General features: G+C 42.5%; 1 protein-coding gene across 1 annotated transcript in view; it reads right to left on the bottom strand.

Annotated features, from left to right (window-relative positions):
* Positions 1-833: 833 nt before the first annotated feature.
* PROX1 (prospero homeobox 1) overlaps positions 834-16066 on the bottom strand; it is a 55250-nt gene continuing 40017 nt past the window's right edge. The window contains exon 7 of the mRNA XM_023533229.1: positions 834-3092. Within this exon, the coding sequence (XP_023388997.1) occupies positions 2907-3092 (186 nt within the window). The 3' untranslated portion in view covers positions 834-2906. The remainder of the gene's footprint in view (positions 3093-16066) is intronic.

Raw genomic sequence — 16066 nt, 5'->3', positions numbered from 1 at the left:
AATTGTACTTGTGGGAAAAAACTGGTATTTTGAAGGATTTTTTAAAATCCTCCCGCTGGTGCATTTTAGGTCTAGGCACAGACTATAGTCTCAAGTGTATATGCAAAAATAATTTAGGGTTAGCAGAAAATAAGTGGTAATGTGGTATTTCAACATGGACTTTAGATTTTTATTTTTTTTTTTTCTATGTAAACTGTCCCTCATCCTTTGCTCTCCCACCATAGAAAGTTAACTTTCTCCCAAGTAGCCAATTTTCACTTGGTGAGAGTTAAGATTTGAAAGATGGTGATTTAAAGAAAAAAAACCTGTTAAATAGGAATTTTGAGAGACAGGTTTTTGTCATTTTCCAATGCACTGGGAGGCACAATGTTTTACAATTGCAAAAGGGGAGGAAAACACCTTAAAGCAAGGTGGTTGAGTTCTATTTCCAGAACGATGAGGTGAGCTTATCTTCACGCTGCAATTTCTACTCCATAGTAATTTCTATGCCTCAGTGAACATCGAGAGGATGTAATCGTTGATAAGAGCATCAGCATTTGGTTGTGAACACGCACTTTTGCTTAATTTGGCTATTTAAATTAGAGAGGCAGGGGAGAATAATACGAAAAATCCAGATAAGTCTGGAATCAATACCGAATTTGCCCCGGATCCAGAAGATTCGAGCACGCAGGTGAACACACCGCAGTTTTGCCTTTTACCTCGCAAACGGCAACCCAACGCTGATACGAATTACATGGAAACGCAAAGACCCAGGTGTATCTGACGTGGACAGTGCATGCCACACTCTTTTACAAGAAGCGAGGCAAAAGAGTGTGACCAAGGGTTGAGATTGCTTCCCTATCTTATGCTGATTGAATTTTTTTTTTTTTTTTTTGGTTCGCATTTTATTCCAAGGTAATGATTATCTGAACTTTTTTTTTTTCCTCGAGCAAGCTGGACCAAGAACAAATCGGATCTGATGGCTCTGGGTGCGTTGTGGAAGACAGTGCAAGCCACGTGATGTGTCTGTGGGCGCAGAGCGAAACCGGTGGTGTTCCAGCCCACGCCACGGTGCTCTGTCTACACTGCGGGGGCTGGCTAGTTTCCTCAGTGATGCGGGCCATCAGAGGACTGTGCTGTTTAGTTTAAAGTCAGCAGGTTTTAAGGCTTTGTGCTGACAATAACTGCCTTCATACATTCCTGTCCATCAGCAGAATTTATAAACGATGTTAAATTACAGCGATTGGGTCAGCTGGTTAGTCACGTGGGTCGACCTGCATTCTCCGAAGTCAGATGGATTTTTATAAAATTGAAGGAAAAATAGTATTTATGTTCTCTATGATCTAAATACCAAGTCTGTTACTGTGTCATTTTAGGAGGTGTATATCAAATCAAATTACTTAAGGGGAAAGAAGGGTCAGGAAAAACCTACTAGAGTGAACAAGGAATTCTTACTGCATCTGCACACGAAATCCATCTAAGAAAACAAGTGTGAATGCCACACGACTTTTTAAGAGCAAATATGGGACGTTGTCTACCTTTGAAAAACTGGAAAAAGAGAAAAAGAAAAAAGAGGAGAACCATCGAAGAAAGCATAAAGTAGCAGCTAGCTTTCTTATGTGTGCTAAAATTGTGTCTTTTGGGTTGATCCCCAAACTTTGCTATGCTATACACTCTTCTCCCATTTTGGTCAATACTAGCTTCTGAATTAGAAGAGATTTTATCAATTGCTTTAAAATGCTACACCTAAAATGAAGAAACACTTAATTAGACTGTCACCGCTTTGAACTATCCATCAGGGTAGTGTGGAATTGTATATGAAAATAGGTCATTCTCATACACGCTCCTCTCAGGAGGTGAAGATCAAGTCAGCTAATGGCTGTCAACAAACTTCTAGCTTAAGCAGGAAATTTATGGTCAAGTGGGGATGTCCTTTGTTCCTGACTATAGGAAGATATTCAGAAAATAGTGGGGTTTTTTTGGGGGGGGGGTGGAAGTGTTAAATAGTAAACAGAAATAATAATTCTTGTAAGCATATAAACAAATTTGAGCAAAGAGTAAATTTGAAACTTATGTGCCTTTTAATATCTGAAGCAAGATAAATAGAAAATGATAACAAGTTACAGGGGCTTTTTGCTATGAAGAATGATATAGACTCACTTATTATGAAGAAGAACCTATTGGAAAATTTAGAGAGGTGACTAGAGGATCATGGATGAATTTCTAGTCTCATCTTAGAAGAGTCAGTTTTGTGAAAAATTGCTTTGCCTCCATGAGAAGTTGGTACTAGTTTGGGGTATCTGCCATTTCTCTTAGGAAAGGCTTGACAGTGATTATTTTTCTTTTTGAAATTTGGCCTTTTGCGGTACTTTAAAAATAAGTTATTCATCTGCCATTGGCGTTATTTTTAAACATGAAATAAAAAGCTACTTACTGAGTTTAAACCAAAGAGTTAAGTGTACGAAGTGGTTTCATTGAGTTTTCCAACCTTCTTAGCAGTAAAAACAAGAGACACATCACCGTAGAGCTGTGCTGTGTCGTGGGTCCCCCTCTGCCAACCGCCATTCACAATTATACCATCCGTCAGGCAGAAGCATCTTTAACGAATGCCCTTCCTTGCTAATATAAACTTTACACACGTCAACATTCCTTTTTCCCTGAAAATTAACCCTATTTTAAGTCTCCAAATGTTAAGGGCCTTGGGCAAAAGTAAACTAAAGGCAGAAGGAAAATAACCATCCCCTTGCAATGGAAAACAAAAGAAGTCGAGAGAAAGGTGATGAGGAGGAATTCCCAGCTGATTTCATAACACATCCATGCCTCCCACACACACACATATATATGAAATCAAAACCTAGACACGTAGAACTTGGACATCCAGAGGGGACTGCTACTATTCATACATTCGAAAAGAGTTGTTGAAATTTCTACTCATGAAGCAGCTCTTGGAGGCAGTTCGGGGATTTGAAAATCTCAGGGACTTCACTATCCAGCTTGCAGATGACCTTGTATATGGCCTTCTTCCAGGAAGGATCAACATCTTTGCCTGCGATAATGGCATTGAAAAACTCCCGTAATGTGATCTGTGCAACTTCCAGGAATCTCTCTGGAACCTGCTGATACAAGGAGACAATGGCATTAATAAAGTTTTCAGTTTCAAGTCTCCAGTTCTTCAAAGGAAACTGAGCTAAGTTCTTCGTTTGAGAAAGGGGCTTACATGGCACCTGCATTTTCTAAAAATGGCCGGCCTCTCTTCTCTTATGTAAAGTTGTTATATATAGCAGCACTGTAATGTGGAGGTTGACAGCTTTGTAGAGTTTTAGAAAGACCTAGGCCAAAGATACATGCAGACCAGTGGAAAAGCTAGGATTCCATTGAGAATATTAGGGCATTAATGAAATAGGTGTATTCCAGGAGCAAGTCTCCAACCAGTCTTTCAAACTGTGAATCCTATTTCCTTTGGATTTCCATTACGAAAACAAAATGTGTTCTCAAAAGTCGGATAAATAATTGGCCTTTGATATAAACTAAGCCCAAGAAAACCAAAGTCCGAGTTGCGTGTTTGAACCAGAGGGTTGACTCGCGTGCTAAATTGTATATCGAAGTAATCTGTACTATAAAGCACTCTACACACAAAAAGGAGTGAGATAATGACATTAACTCTGAGTCCTAAAATGTAATATTTGTACCGAATCTTAAAATTATACACCAGAAAATTCTTTACCTTGAGATGAGCTATGCTCCATAAGAAAGCGATTTATATAGCTAATAATAATAAAAAAAAATTAACATTCTTGTAGTGCTTATTAAGTGTTGGGCGATGTGTTACAAACTGAACGTGAATTGTGTCATTCAATCCCCTAACATCTCCATGAGGTGTTATTATCCCCATTTTACAGTGAGAAAACTGAGGCTTAAAGAGATCAAGGGAATTGTTCAAAGTCGTTATAGCCCAAGATAAATATTCAACAAATATTCTTTTTAGGATCCCTATTTTTTCAATCCTTTTCTTCCACAGCAATTAGTATATATGTATAGTGTGTGTGTGTGTGTGTGTGTGTGTGTGTGTGTGTGTGTTCTTAATTGTTTATTTAATAGTCTGACCTCTTGTCTAGGGAAAGGAGTAGCTAGTGATATTCTCTTTTAGTATTCTAAAGCATGGCCTGTCTTTCCCCATCTCAAGATAATGGATTCACAGAATCATTCCAAGAACTCAAAATTTTCCAAGTACACACTGATGCTCAGTAGATTTCTTTTAGTGGGGTACTTTTGCATTAATAATGTTTTATTTTTACAGTAAGTGCAGACATATGAGGAAGAAAATGCCCTATAGTTGTATGTGTAGACAGATCTGTCTACACATATAGAAGAGATGAAAGATTTTCACGTCAGTTAAGACATGTCACTTATCAAACTAAAAGGGAGGTATTGTCCCGTTGAACATAATCGATCCCTTTCTCCCCACCTTTTCGCAATTTGTGCAATGGACCTTTCTATAATGATAGTGACTGTTAAATTAAACTAGAATGGTCACTATTTTTACACAGACTGTTTTAAACATTTAAAACTGGACATAGAAGTTCAATGCTTCCAGTGGCAAGTCACTTATCCTTTAAAATAAACCTATTTACTTTATAGGGGAAAAAAAAGGCCCCCCACCTGTGGCCCATCAGAGCCTAGCAACAGGAAGAACTTTCAGCGGCCCCTCCCAAAGACGCACACATTGGCCAGTTTCTCACCACATAGTTCCCAGCACTGCCTAAAAAACCATCAAAACACCATCAAAACACCACTATTAATGTGCGATAATGGCACATTAATGTGCAAACCCGTAGGCCCCAATGGCCATTCCTGCAGAGTTCATCTGGAAGTTTTACAAAACTTTGGTGATTTTTCTCCAAACCTCCTGCATACACATGAGTATTTGTGGGATGGGAGGGGCCTGGAGGAGAGAGAAGCACTCTCACTCACCTTAGACTAATAAGTGAAACGTCATTAAGCAATTTTTTTGAGCTCTCTCAGCCACTTTCTCCCAAAAGGATCCCTCACATTTGATCAAATGGGCATTACTGAGAGAAGGAATCTGGCTGGAGGGCAGTTAGGCAGTGAGGATACCCACTCTACTTGGTTTGAAAGCTGTTAGCCAAAAGCTACAGAAACATAATCGTGAGCACTTATTAGAATAAACATTTAAAGAAGTGTGGTTTTACTGGCCACTGGCAACAGAGCCATGACGAAGATCTACGTTCCTTGAACACTCGGCGGTGTGACATGGCATGGCAGAGAGCTGTGAGGGACAGACAGTACCGCAGCTGCTCCAGATGAAGTCAGAGAAGGCTGGAAGCCCCGCCCACTCCAAGGAGCCCACGGGTCTGGGAGCCGGGTGGGGGGTAGGGGGTGGGGGATGGGGGAGCAGGAGGAAGATAAATCTAGAACAGTGTCAGTCAGCACTAGGGGGAGGGAAGGGTAGTTCTAGCGTTTGCCTGAAAACAAATTAACTTCTTGTGTGTGGGGGGGTGAGGGGCAGGGGTGGTGTGCAGCATCCACCTCACTATGCTTATCATTTGCCATGCTTCTTAATGATTTTTGGTGGGTTTTATCCTTTTTAAAACATTCGTTTCTTTTAGTAGTACTCTTGGGGTGTCCTTTAACATCTTTTGTACTTGTCTTGATATTATTTATCTTTTCACCTACTTACATCTAGTTGTAATGAATTTATCGAAGTTGTCTTTAGATAAAGAACCATGGTTTCTGCTCTCACATCCCCCATAATGCTTAGCAGCGTTCTTCTGAATAGTCTTTGATAGATCCTAATGAGATCTCGCCTTCTGCTTTATTCCATATTGCTCTAGAATCACACTCATCTTCTCCCTCAATACTTAAAAAAAAAGGAATTTTTTAAAAAGATGGAATTTAACAAATTGGAACAGATCTCCGAAATCATCATTTTATACAGGAAGAAACTGTGAGTCTATGAGATGAAGAAATTATGCGATTAAGAGACTTATGAAAAATAACTTGTCCAGGTGTCATTCCATTAAACCATTTTTGCTCTTTTTAAATGCATTTTCAGTTATTCCTACTTATCTGAGGCATCAAAACCTGGACAAGCTGTGATCTGTGATTGAAACAAACCACAGAAGATCTAGGAAGTTCAAAATAAATGAGACTGGTACGATGATCTCAGGAGGAGACTTTGTCTTTGGTTTATGCTTGGGAAGGGGTGAATTCTTTGCAAACAAATGAAATTGTTTGCTCATTTAGTGCTTACTTTGAGGCAATAATCCTGCAACAAACTGGGTTACATAAAATAAAGTTATAACGAGATCCTCTAATACTAGAGCAATTCATCTTTTTTGGTGGCTCCAGAGAAGCAGGCTGATGGATAGCAGCTTGTCTTCTGAGACCACCAAAGAATTCCATCCACAGGGAGAAATATCACCCATGAGAAAAAGAGACCCTTACCTCTCTTCTAGAAACATTTCCCCAACTCCATTGAACAGAGTAAAGTTGGGGGGGGGGGCGGGCGGTGCTTTAGAATTCAGTCTTCTGAGAATAATACTGCCTTGATTTTTCTGTACCTCTTCACACCTAATGGATTTCCAATCACTAATAAACATCTGCAGAAAATCCCTTAGTGACAAGTAATCCCTTATCTAGGTTTCTTTTAATAGAACCCAACAATGTGCAGAATGAACCCTAGAGTATCTCCTCAGCATCAGGTGGCAACAGTCAATCAAGTCCCTGGAATGCAAGACAATGCAGGGCTGCTGGGAGGGGGAGGGAGGGCCATGCCTTTGGACATGCCACAGGGGAAAAACAAAAGCCTCCAAAGATCTGGCTGGGACTCTGAAGCTATTGTGGGAGCTGCTGTGCGGAGTGTTCTTCAGGAGAGGAGAGTGGAAACTTTGCTCTGATAAAAGGCATCCCAATATAGGAGCCTCACCCCGAACGGTCCCGCCTCTCCTTGCCTTGATATTTGGAGGGAAATAATATTGCGATGAGGTACTTGAAGGCACTCATAAATCTGAAGGGGGCTGGCTATCAGCATCTACCAATTTCATCACAATTGTCTGTACTTGAGTCTCCTCACAGCAAGAGGGCCTTGTGGGCTTCCATGAAATGGAGAAAATGGGAGGATGTTTTCAAGTCTGCTGTCTGTGGCTGGGTTGTGCGCATGCGTGTGCATACACACGCGCGCGCACACACACACCCCCCGAGGGTTGTGTGTGTGTGTGCACGCACATGTGCGTGTGAGTGGTTAGTTTGCTGTCCTTTTTTTTTTTTTTTTATCAGAATGAGTGGCAAAGACACATTTTCCCCTGTCTTCCTCCTCCTCTTCCCAGTTGCTTTACCTTCAAGGATGATTTGTTTTATTAAACTGACTGTCCCTAGCCTCTGCAGTACATAATAAAAGCCTGACATAGCAGGCTGCCTGCCTTCTGTGTCCTGCAGACACTCATCATAAGTGTCAGGACATACCAAGGTTAGCGGTCACTGAAAGTGTGCTCGCTGGCCCAAACCTTGCCAAACGCTCTTGGCAGCTGAATGAATGTCACAGAGAATAGAAGGGGAATTATAAAGGTTAAAAAGAAGACAGCCTTTTCTATTTTCTGGAGACAGAGAAGCTCATTTTTCATACCTCAAACATCCGCAAGCTCATCCATCGGCCTCTTGTGGGGGACCTAAGCCTTGCCCCTTGCATAGTTCCCCATGGATACCTTTCCATCCTTGATCCCCTTTAAAAATTGGTCCACTGGCCTAATTTCATCAGTGAAATGATCTTTGCTGAAATAGACAGAAAATAAACCAGGCATAGACCTCTCTCCCTGGCCCCTCCCCAATAACCACTATCTCAAAGGGCTTACCAAGCTTATCAATAGGTTACAATTTTATCAAGGGAGATCATCATTTCAGTTCATCTTTTAAATTATTTCTTTTTCCCCCTCAAACTTACTTCAACGGGGAAATGGAAAAGGAAACATATGGATGGGCAGGAGTGGTTAACTGATGGAAAAGTAAAATCCTGGCTAGTATTTTGGTGAATTAGCTTGTGTTTAAATTTTCTTTCTTCTTCCTCCTTTTTTTTTTTTTTTTTTAATACTATAAAAGGGCAATAAAATGCTGACTGTAAGAAGACAATGTCAAGGAGAAAAGGGTACTGGTATTTTGGATACTCTTCACTGCTCGCCTTGGAGAGAGAGTTATTCTTGTCACAAACCCTTTTGTCTGCATCTGCTGACTGCTTGCCTGTAGCCAGCAGCATACTTTAACTGTTTTGTCACCTCCTAACATCACATGCATCAGCTGTTGGGCTTTTGTTACGGGTATTGTAGAACTAATCCGCTGTGGCTGTTCTACTGTGCAGTAAATAAAACAGAAACGGGCTTCTCAGACAATTCTGCATGAATATTTCAGATGGCTTTACAACTCCGATTCACAAAATCAAATAAATAAATAACTCCCCCCCCCCACCCGCCAGCCTCGACCCACACAGAGAAACAAAACCCCCCAAACCAGACCCAGATGCCTCCAAGTCAACCGCATTGAAGGCACTGACTGAGCCTTCGAGCAATTGTTTCGGTGAAGTTGAAAGGACAGTGCTCTCTCAACTCCAACACCCTGCTATTCATATTTGTTATTAGAGTCAAACACATCTAACTCCGAAAACTGGGTAAGCGGCTTTGAAAATCTGGAGAGCTTTTTTTCCTTGGGCTTTCTAAAAAACATATATATATATATATATGTATATGTGTGTGTGTACACACACACACACACACACACACACACACACACACACACACGTATATGTACTGCCATCAGAAATATATAGAGTTGCCTTGTCAGGCTGCTTTTATTGATTCTTCCCTTCCACTCATCTGAAAGGAGTCAAAGAAAGATGCTTGTGCATCCAGTTCGTCCTAAGAGCCTTTCCAGATGTCTAACTTGCACAGGCAGACAAAGGGAAACTCAAACTTTGGGCTGGATTCTTCAAACCTGAATTTATACCATGAATTTTCTTATGGTATAAACGATGCACTAATCATATGTGAAGCATTTTTCTAGATGACTTCTAAGTGTCTTTGGAGGGGCTAAAAAGAGAGAGCGCATCTGCACGTGGATGCACGCGTGCGTGCATGCACACGCGAGTGTACACACACACACACACACACACACACACACACACAAAGATCCTCAGAAAGGAGACAAAGTTGAAATACTTCCCTGAGCATTCATTCACCCCAGCGTGCACATGATTCCTCTAAACAAACTCTCCCATCCCTGCTGTTTGTTAAGTAAATATTGATCAAGGAGACACATATCTCCTGACGGCAGTGGCACAAGCTGGGGACTTAGACTGCAGACAGAGTGGACTTAAATGGATAAACCTAGATGCTTTAGTAACTCCTCATAGAGATTATCAGATGAAAAGGCAAGAACAGATACGTTATTGCTGCTCCTCTCCCCTGTCTCACTCTCACTGAATTCTCCTGCCAGAGGTGGAGAGAGGAACCATGGAGCTATGAAATATAGTTATAAGATGCTGTTCCTAAGGGTCTCCCTCTGCAGCCATGCGTGCATTTATCCTGTGTGCACAGCCGGGGACGAACTGGCCCTTCGGAAGGGAAGAAATGGTGCAGGATGCTACACGGAGCGAATCGTGGAATTGTGTCCCAATGCCCTCTCATTACGGGGAAGGATCAGATGGGAAAGCAGGCAGAAACGTGCTTTGGAAAGCATAAAATACCATCCAAATGTAAGGTGGTGGTTTGGCGCCTGGAGGAACAGCCCGAGTCCTGGAAGGCGGCTCGCTGTGATTAACACGCGTGCGCAAAGCAGCGCTTGGAGGACGTTCGCTTGGGTGATTTAATTGGCTCAGCCAACAAGTTGAGAAAAGGTGCTTTGTGTTTCCAAAGTTATTTCTGTCATTTCATGATTGCGACTTGAATCCGTGTCCAGAGCTGAATGGCCGTGTGCACTTCCCTGGGAAGGCCAGTTCTAAAATCGTCTCTAGAGATTGGGTCTTGTGTATTCAACACTGAGCACCATGGGCCAAGAGCAAGGTATGACATTTTCCGCCAAATGGCTACGTGGCGTTTATATTTTATTAAGATGCTCGCACCTATGTTTGGAAGGGCTGGCACTATCCTAGCACTGGCTGGGAAGCTGTAACCGAGACTGGGCTATATGAAATAAGGCAGAGGAGATTCTATGAAAACAATTAGTCTTCGTACTAGTCTCTTTCACTCTGCTGCTCCAAGCGGCATTGGGCTTGCGGGGGACCCCACGGAATTAGATTTAGGTAACACCGGTACAGTTTTTGGCCTACAAGCAGGCTCACTTCCTAGGTCCATGTTTGCTACTTAAATATGTAAAGAGTAAATGCTTATAGGAAGTGGCTATAGTTCAAGGCTGTCCTTAAAAAAAAAAGAAAGAACACAACCCAAAACAAAACAAAAAAAAACACGTTTCCTCCGTCTAAGCAAAGGAACACATGGCAATAACAGTCTGTATCATTGTTTTTTTATAAACCTTCAAAAGAACAATGTTCTGTTGAGCAAAATTCAGTAGCATTCTGTAAACATTAATTTAAGGAAATCAATAGACTCAGTGAGCTAAAGCCATATTGCAAGATAAACTGGCCAGAGTGCCACTTTATCAAATAGATTTTCGTTTTCTCAGCTAGATAAAGACAGTTTCAAAACGGCGCAAACGTGTTGCAACCAAGGTTTGAGAAGTATGTGGCCTTCAAACAGTCTGCTCGTTCCTACTGCAACGCTGGATAAACATACTTTAAAAATGATAAGACGGCTCAGGATTGATTTGGCTTTCAAATTTTACATATAGATTTCTTGGTTGTCTCACAGGAAAAGAATAAAACTACGACCGTGCATTCAGAAAAGAAAAATGTACTTGGGAGAAGGGGTTAAATCGTCTTGAGAAAGGGAGCTCTGGGGGCAGTGTCGGTTGATGCCCGACTTTAAAAAAAGAAAGGAAGAAAGAAATCTTTATTCATGCTGACCTGATGGGCAACTGGCCTTCTTGCCAAAATCCAAAAGCCAAACTCTCTCGTGGCTTTGGGATCAGAGGTTTCAGCTGGTGGAAGCTGCTCCCGGTCTGTGCTCAGGAGCAATGTCATATTCATGTGCGAGGGGGCGGGGGCGGGGAAGTCGGCCCAGGGAAGGGCTGGGGAAGAAGCGTGAGCCCCAGAGCCGCACAGCAGTCCCCACGTTGCTCTCAACCAGACTGAAAGACCCGCAGGGATAATTAGAAAAAATGGCACAAGGAAAGCAGGTCCCTCTGTCTGTCGCCACGGACCGACGTGGAGTTTGTGGCAGCACACGCCCCAGTTAAACCGCCTGACATCCTCCAATGCCACACCAGCCCTTATAAATGTGGGTAGAGTAGCAACCAGATAGGACATAATGGAAATGGCCACTGGAGGAAATGTAATAAAAAGAACGAACAGTCACATGGAAACTACAAGGAGGGAGGTACAGGCTCTACCTTGAGTGGACAGTGACATCCCATGAGAAAGGGCCACAGGAAGTGGACTTCGGTCTGCAGTGTGGCAGTGAGGGGCCGCTTCTGGCCGTCGCCCTGGCAGGGGTGACAGCAGTGTGAAGGAGCGTGAAGGAGCGTGAAGGAAGGGCAGAGACGAGCCCTGAGTATTTTCTTTGCTTCTTCATCTGAACTTGCATCTTTCTCTCTGAGGAGTGGGTATTTACAAAGTACCGAATCCACAAAAAAATTTCTACACCTTTAAAATGTTGACTGTTAACATATGTCTCATAAAAACACCATCATGATGATCAACAGTGTTGAATAATCATGGCGTTCGCATAATGAAAAAGAATGTTTTAACATCTTCTACTCTACCTGTGGACAATGTGTGTACGTATATACATGTCAAACTGTTAACTTTCCACTGGCAACACTACATATAGATATTAATATAAATAAAACCATTTCTCCATAGCCTCAGAAAAAAAGAAACTAGCATGTGGGGAACAGAATGACAATTTTATAATAAACTCTCTGAGACTGTCAAATTATTGTGTGGGGCTGACACCTGGTTCACTGAATACGCTTCAGTCGGCTAGTTTATTTGTTCACACTTGGAAGTCTTGGTGTTATATGTATATTGGGATACTTGATGATTGTCATGTTATCTGTCATAATGGAGAAATTTTTCCTTCCTTTCGAACTCTGTACGTGTTTCAAAGAATGACTCCAAGTTTAATCGAACAATAAAACAAAATAAAAAAAAAATCAGAGAAAAAGCTTCAAAATCTAAAATCTAATACTTTCCTCCACCCTTCCACCCCTGATATACTTCAAGATACTCTCAGACCTTACAAACGACTGGAGCTCTCTGCTGGGATTACATAGCTGGGAGGCTGTTCAGGTTAGATAGAGCTGGACCAAAATGATTCCATCAAAGAATCATAGTTTTGGAACTTCAGAACTAGAAGGAATCTCAGAGAGCACACGTCTACCAAAGAGAGAAACAACCCCAGCTAGCGGGCGGCAAGCGTTTCCCATGAAAGGCTAGGTAGTCGATACACAGGCTTTGTGTCCACTTTTAATCTCTGTGGCATATCCTTCTTTATAACTCTTTAATAATATAAATACCATTCTTAGCTTAGGTTCATTAAAAAAACAGACTAAGGACCTGATCTGGCCCATAGGCTGTAGTCTGCCAACCCCTGCTCTTAGCCAAATGTGGGGGCCAACAACTTTTTTGAAGGCCTAATGCTCTTTCATACTTCACAAGTCCCGTGGGCCTCATTGGGTCAGCACACTGGTTCTTCTTGCAGGAGAGTTGGGATCGCCTCACCCAGATTCAACCTGCAATGTCACACGTTCCTCAAATGCGTCTAAGGCTGCCCTTGGAATGTCCTTGGAATGGAATTAGTGGACCACACACAGAGAAGGTCGAGAATCAGGAAGATTCCAGTCTCCCCTGCTTTGATTAGGAGGTTTTCATTCGGAGCTTTCCTGCCAGTAAATATTTAAATGTCAATTTAATATTTTAAATTTAATATTTTAAAATGGAGGAACCTATCCCTCCTTCACGATACATCTAATGAATCAGCTTAGATGAAAAAATAAACAGTGTACTGGCACTGTGTAGTGTTAACTAACTTCCCTTCAAGTCAGCCCCAGAAACGATGTGCCATTGGTGGCTGAGTTCAAGACAGGCCGATGGTGCTTGACGTTAAACTTTTGCTTCAATTCCCGGGCGAAGTGTTAAAATAAATAGAGCCAAGCTTGGTGCCATTCTCGGATGGGAGATTATCCAAAAACAACACGGCATAAACTCTCTAATATTGCACGAAGGGAAGCTGGAGCACAGATAATCCAGTTACTCCTGTTTCATTCAAGAATGCATTACGTGATTGTTTTCTGCAGTAGATTCACCTTCGTAATGAAGCTTTGCTGAGGCTAACATTAAAACTACTCTGTGTGCCCTGTATTCATGTCAATGGAGCAATGGGCATGGGGGGCCTAGAGAGAAATTGTTAGGAAGTGGGGTTCGGGCAGGACCAGAAGAACAGCATCGCTCACAGTAAGCACCCAAAAAAGCACAATGAGGGACGGATGGTCATCAAACAGAGCTGCGGAGACCCATCGGATCACAGGAGGTGGTGCCACTCTGCTGACATAGCTGATGCTCTGTCGGGGTTGCGTTGGGAAAGGGCTGGGATTAAATACCTCAGTCCCATCTTTTGGTTTGGACTGAAAGATCTCTGTTCCATCAGAGAGATTCCATTTCATATTCCCGGGGAACTGTGTTTGGTCTCTCCGCCACGATCACCCTTGGCAAAACTAAGGATGAGTTGTATTTCAAAAGCATCTTAAGAGTTTGTGAAGGGCTTTGAAATTCTTTTTTTAAGAAAGGTAAATAGTTTGGGAAGGCAGAGGAACAGAGCCCAGGATGGCCCCAGGAGTCTAGGAAGTTCTCTAGACCAGGGGTCCCCAACCCCTGGGCTATGGACCAGTACCAGTCTGTGGCCTGTTAGGAACCAGGCCACACAGGAGGCAAGAGAGCGAAGCTTCATCTGCATCTGCAGCCGCTCCCCAGCGCCAGCATCACCGCCTCAGCTCCACCTCAGATTGTCAAGCATTAGATTCTCATTGGAGCACTGGTCCCTGGTACCAGAAAGGTTGGGGACTGCTGCTCTAGACCCCCACCAACACCTAATGGGACTCGAGGTACTGTTTGTGGTAGAGTCTCAGAATGCTGTCAAGACCTAGGGTTGGCTCTGCTGAAAAGCAATGCCAAGAGTCTACACACAGACCGTCTTGTACACCTTCAGGTCATGTAAAACGATAAATCTTTGGAAATAGTTTCTACATTAAAGAAAGAGCAGTGGCCTTGAAACCACGGCCTCTCATCTTCTGCTTCTGGTCATTTCTCTGCCTTCACTCCTGCTCAACCCCCCACGCTTGTTCTCTGAATATATTACCTTTTAATAAAGTCCCTTTTAGTAACAGATTTAATTTAGAAATGTTCAATTAGAGTCTTCAAAACAAAAGTTGGGAACAATAACCACAAGGGAGATGAAAAATACATATCCAAATGACTCGTGTGAGGATTTGATACCTACCAACCACAAACTCATGCACACCCACAAAACCCCAGTGGAAAAGACTTTCGTGATCCCGATTGGGTACCACCACTTTAGATCACTATCATTTGGAGAACATTTAAAGGAAAGCATGATGTTGCTTTTGCAAAATTTACTAACCAAGCCTAGTCGTGAAAGTAGTTCTACCATCTAAAACAACTAATTCTGTCTTGAAAGAGAGAAGATGTTATATATAATACAGAGATTTCTAACATACTGCGAACACTGAACGACCGGGTTGAGGTGAGGCCCGGGTGGAGTGTGGGGACAGGTGTACAGACTCTGCCTTAGTTTGTTCGGGTCCGTACTATCTCCTAGAACACCCGAAAGCAAGAGGGCTTCACTGACCCATGTCCTCCTTGTTTGGCTGCCCTAGACGACACAACAAATAAAATGAGCAGCAAGTATAATGATTAGCAGCCAATTCAGTCAATAAACTGTTTATGAATTTGAAAAATTAGTCTCTATAATCCCAGCAAGGGAGCTGCCATGTCTCCAAAGGCATCGCTGAGAGATCTGCAAAGACGGCCTTGAGAGAACACTAAAATGGACACCCCGGAGATGTTGACTGAGATAATTAAGCCACAGCAGAACCACAAGGGTGGAAGTGGCCCCATGTGGATGCCGTCTGGATTCCCAGGGGATCCACAATCAGTGCTCGAAGTGTTGCATCGTGCCCAGGATATATTTAGAGAATGCATAATGTCTTCTATTCTAGAATCACAGAATTTCAGACCTAAAACAAAGCTCTATGCTTAATCTTATCACTTTACAGGTGAGCAAAGTGGAGCCTCAGGAGGCGGGTGTTGCTGGAGGCAGACCCTCCAATCTGGTGCTCCTTCCGCCGTGCCCTGTCATCGCATTGCTGCCCTTCTCATCTGGAACCTATGACTCCAGAGACGGTCCAGGCTGGTGTCACCTTCGCAGTCACACTTGGAGCAGCAGGAATCACTTTGTCTTTTTAAAACCAGTTTTGCCCTGACTCTTTGTCTCAATTTTGATGAGAACTCTCTGTTTGCTCATTTGCTTGTTTTCCTATTTAGGGTCAGCAGGAAATGGTGCAATAATTGGGCTACCGACAGCAGGGACAAGGTAACTTTTAGCTGGCTCTACAAATGAATAAAAACAAATGCTTATACAGCACCTACTTTGTGCTAATATATTCATGTATATTTGTTTGAGTCTCACGACAACTCTGTGAGGTAGGTGCTATTATTTTCCCCATTTTATCGATGAGGAAACTGAGGCACAGAGAGACTAAGACACCTGCTAAGGTTTCACTGCTGGAAAGTGGCAGAGCTGGGGTTTGATTCCAGGGACTGGTTCCGGAATTCATGCTCTTAAGTTCTATGCCATTTTTAGTCCAGGATCACTGACACCGGAAAGACTCTCTAAAGGATTTCCCCTTTAAGATTTCAGAATGATGCTTTTACATGAAATAACTCCTACTC

The sequence above is a fragment of the Pteropus vampyrus genome, unplaced genomic scaffold (assembly GCF_000151845.1).
Source record: "Pteropus vampyrus isolate Shadow unplaced genomic scaffold, Pvam_2.0 Scaffold98, whole genome shotgun sequence".
NCBI lineage: Eukaryota > Metazoa > Chordata > Mammalia > Chiroptera > Pteropodidae > Pteropus > Pteropus vampyrus.
Note: the sequence above shows the minus strand (reverse complement) of the source record. Positions and strands in the feature narration are given on the sequence as shown.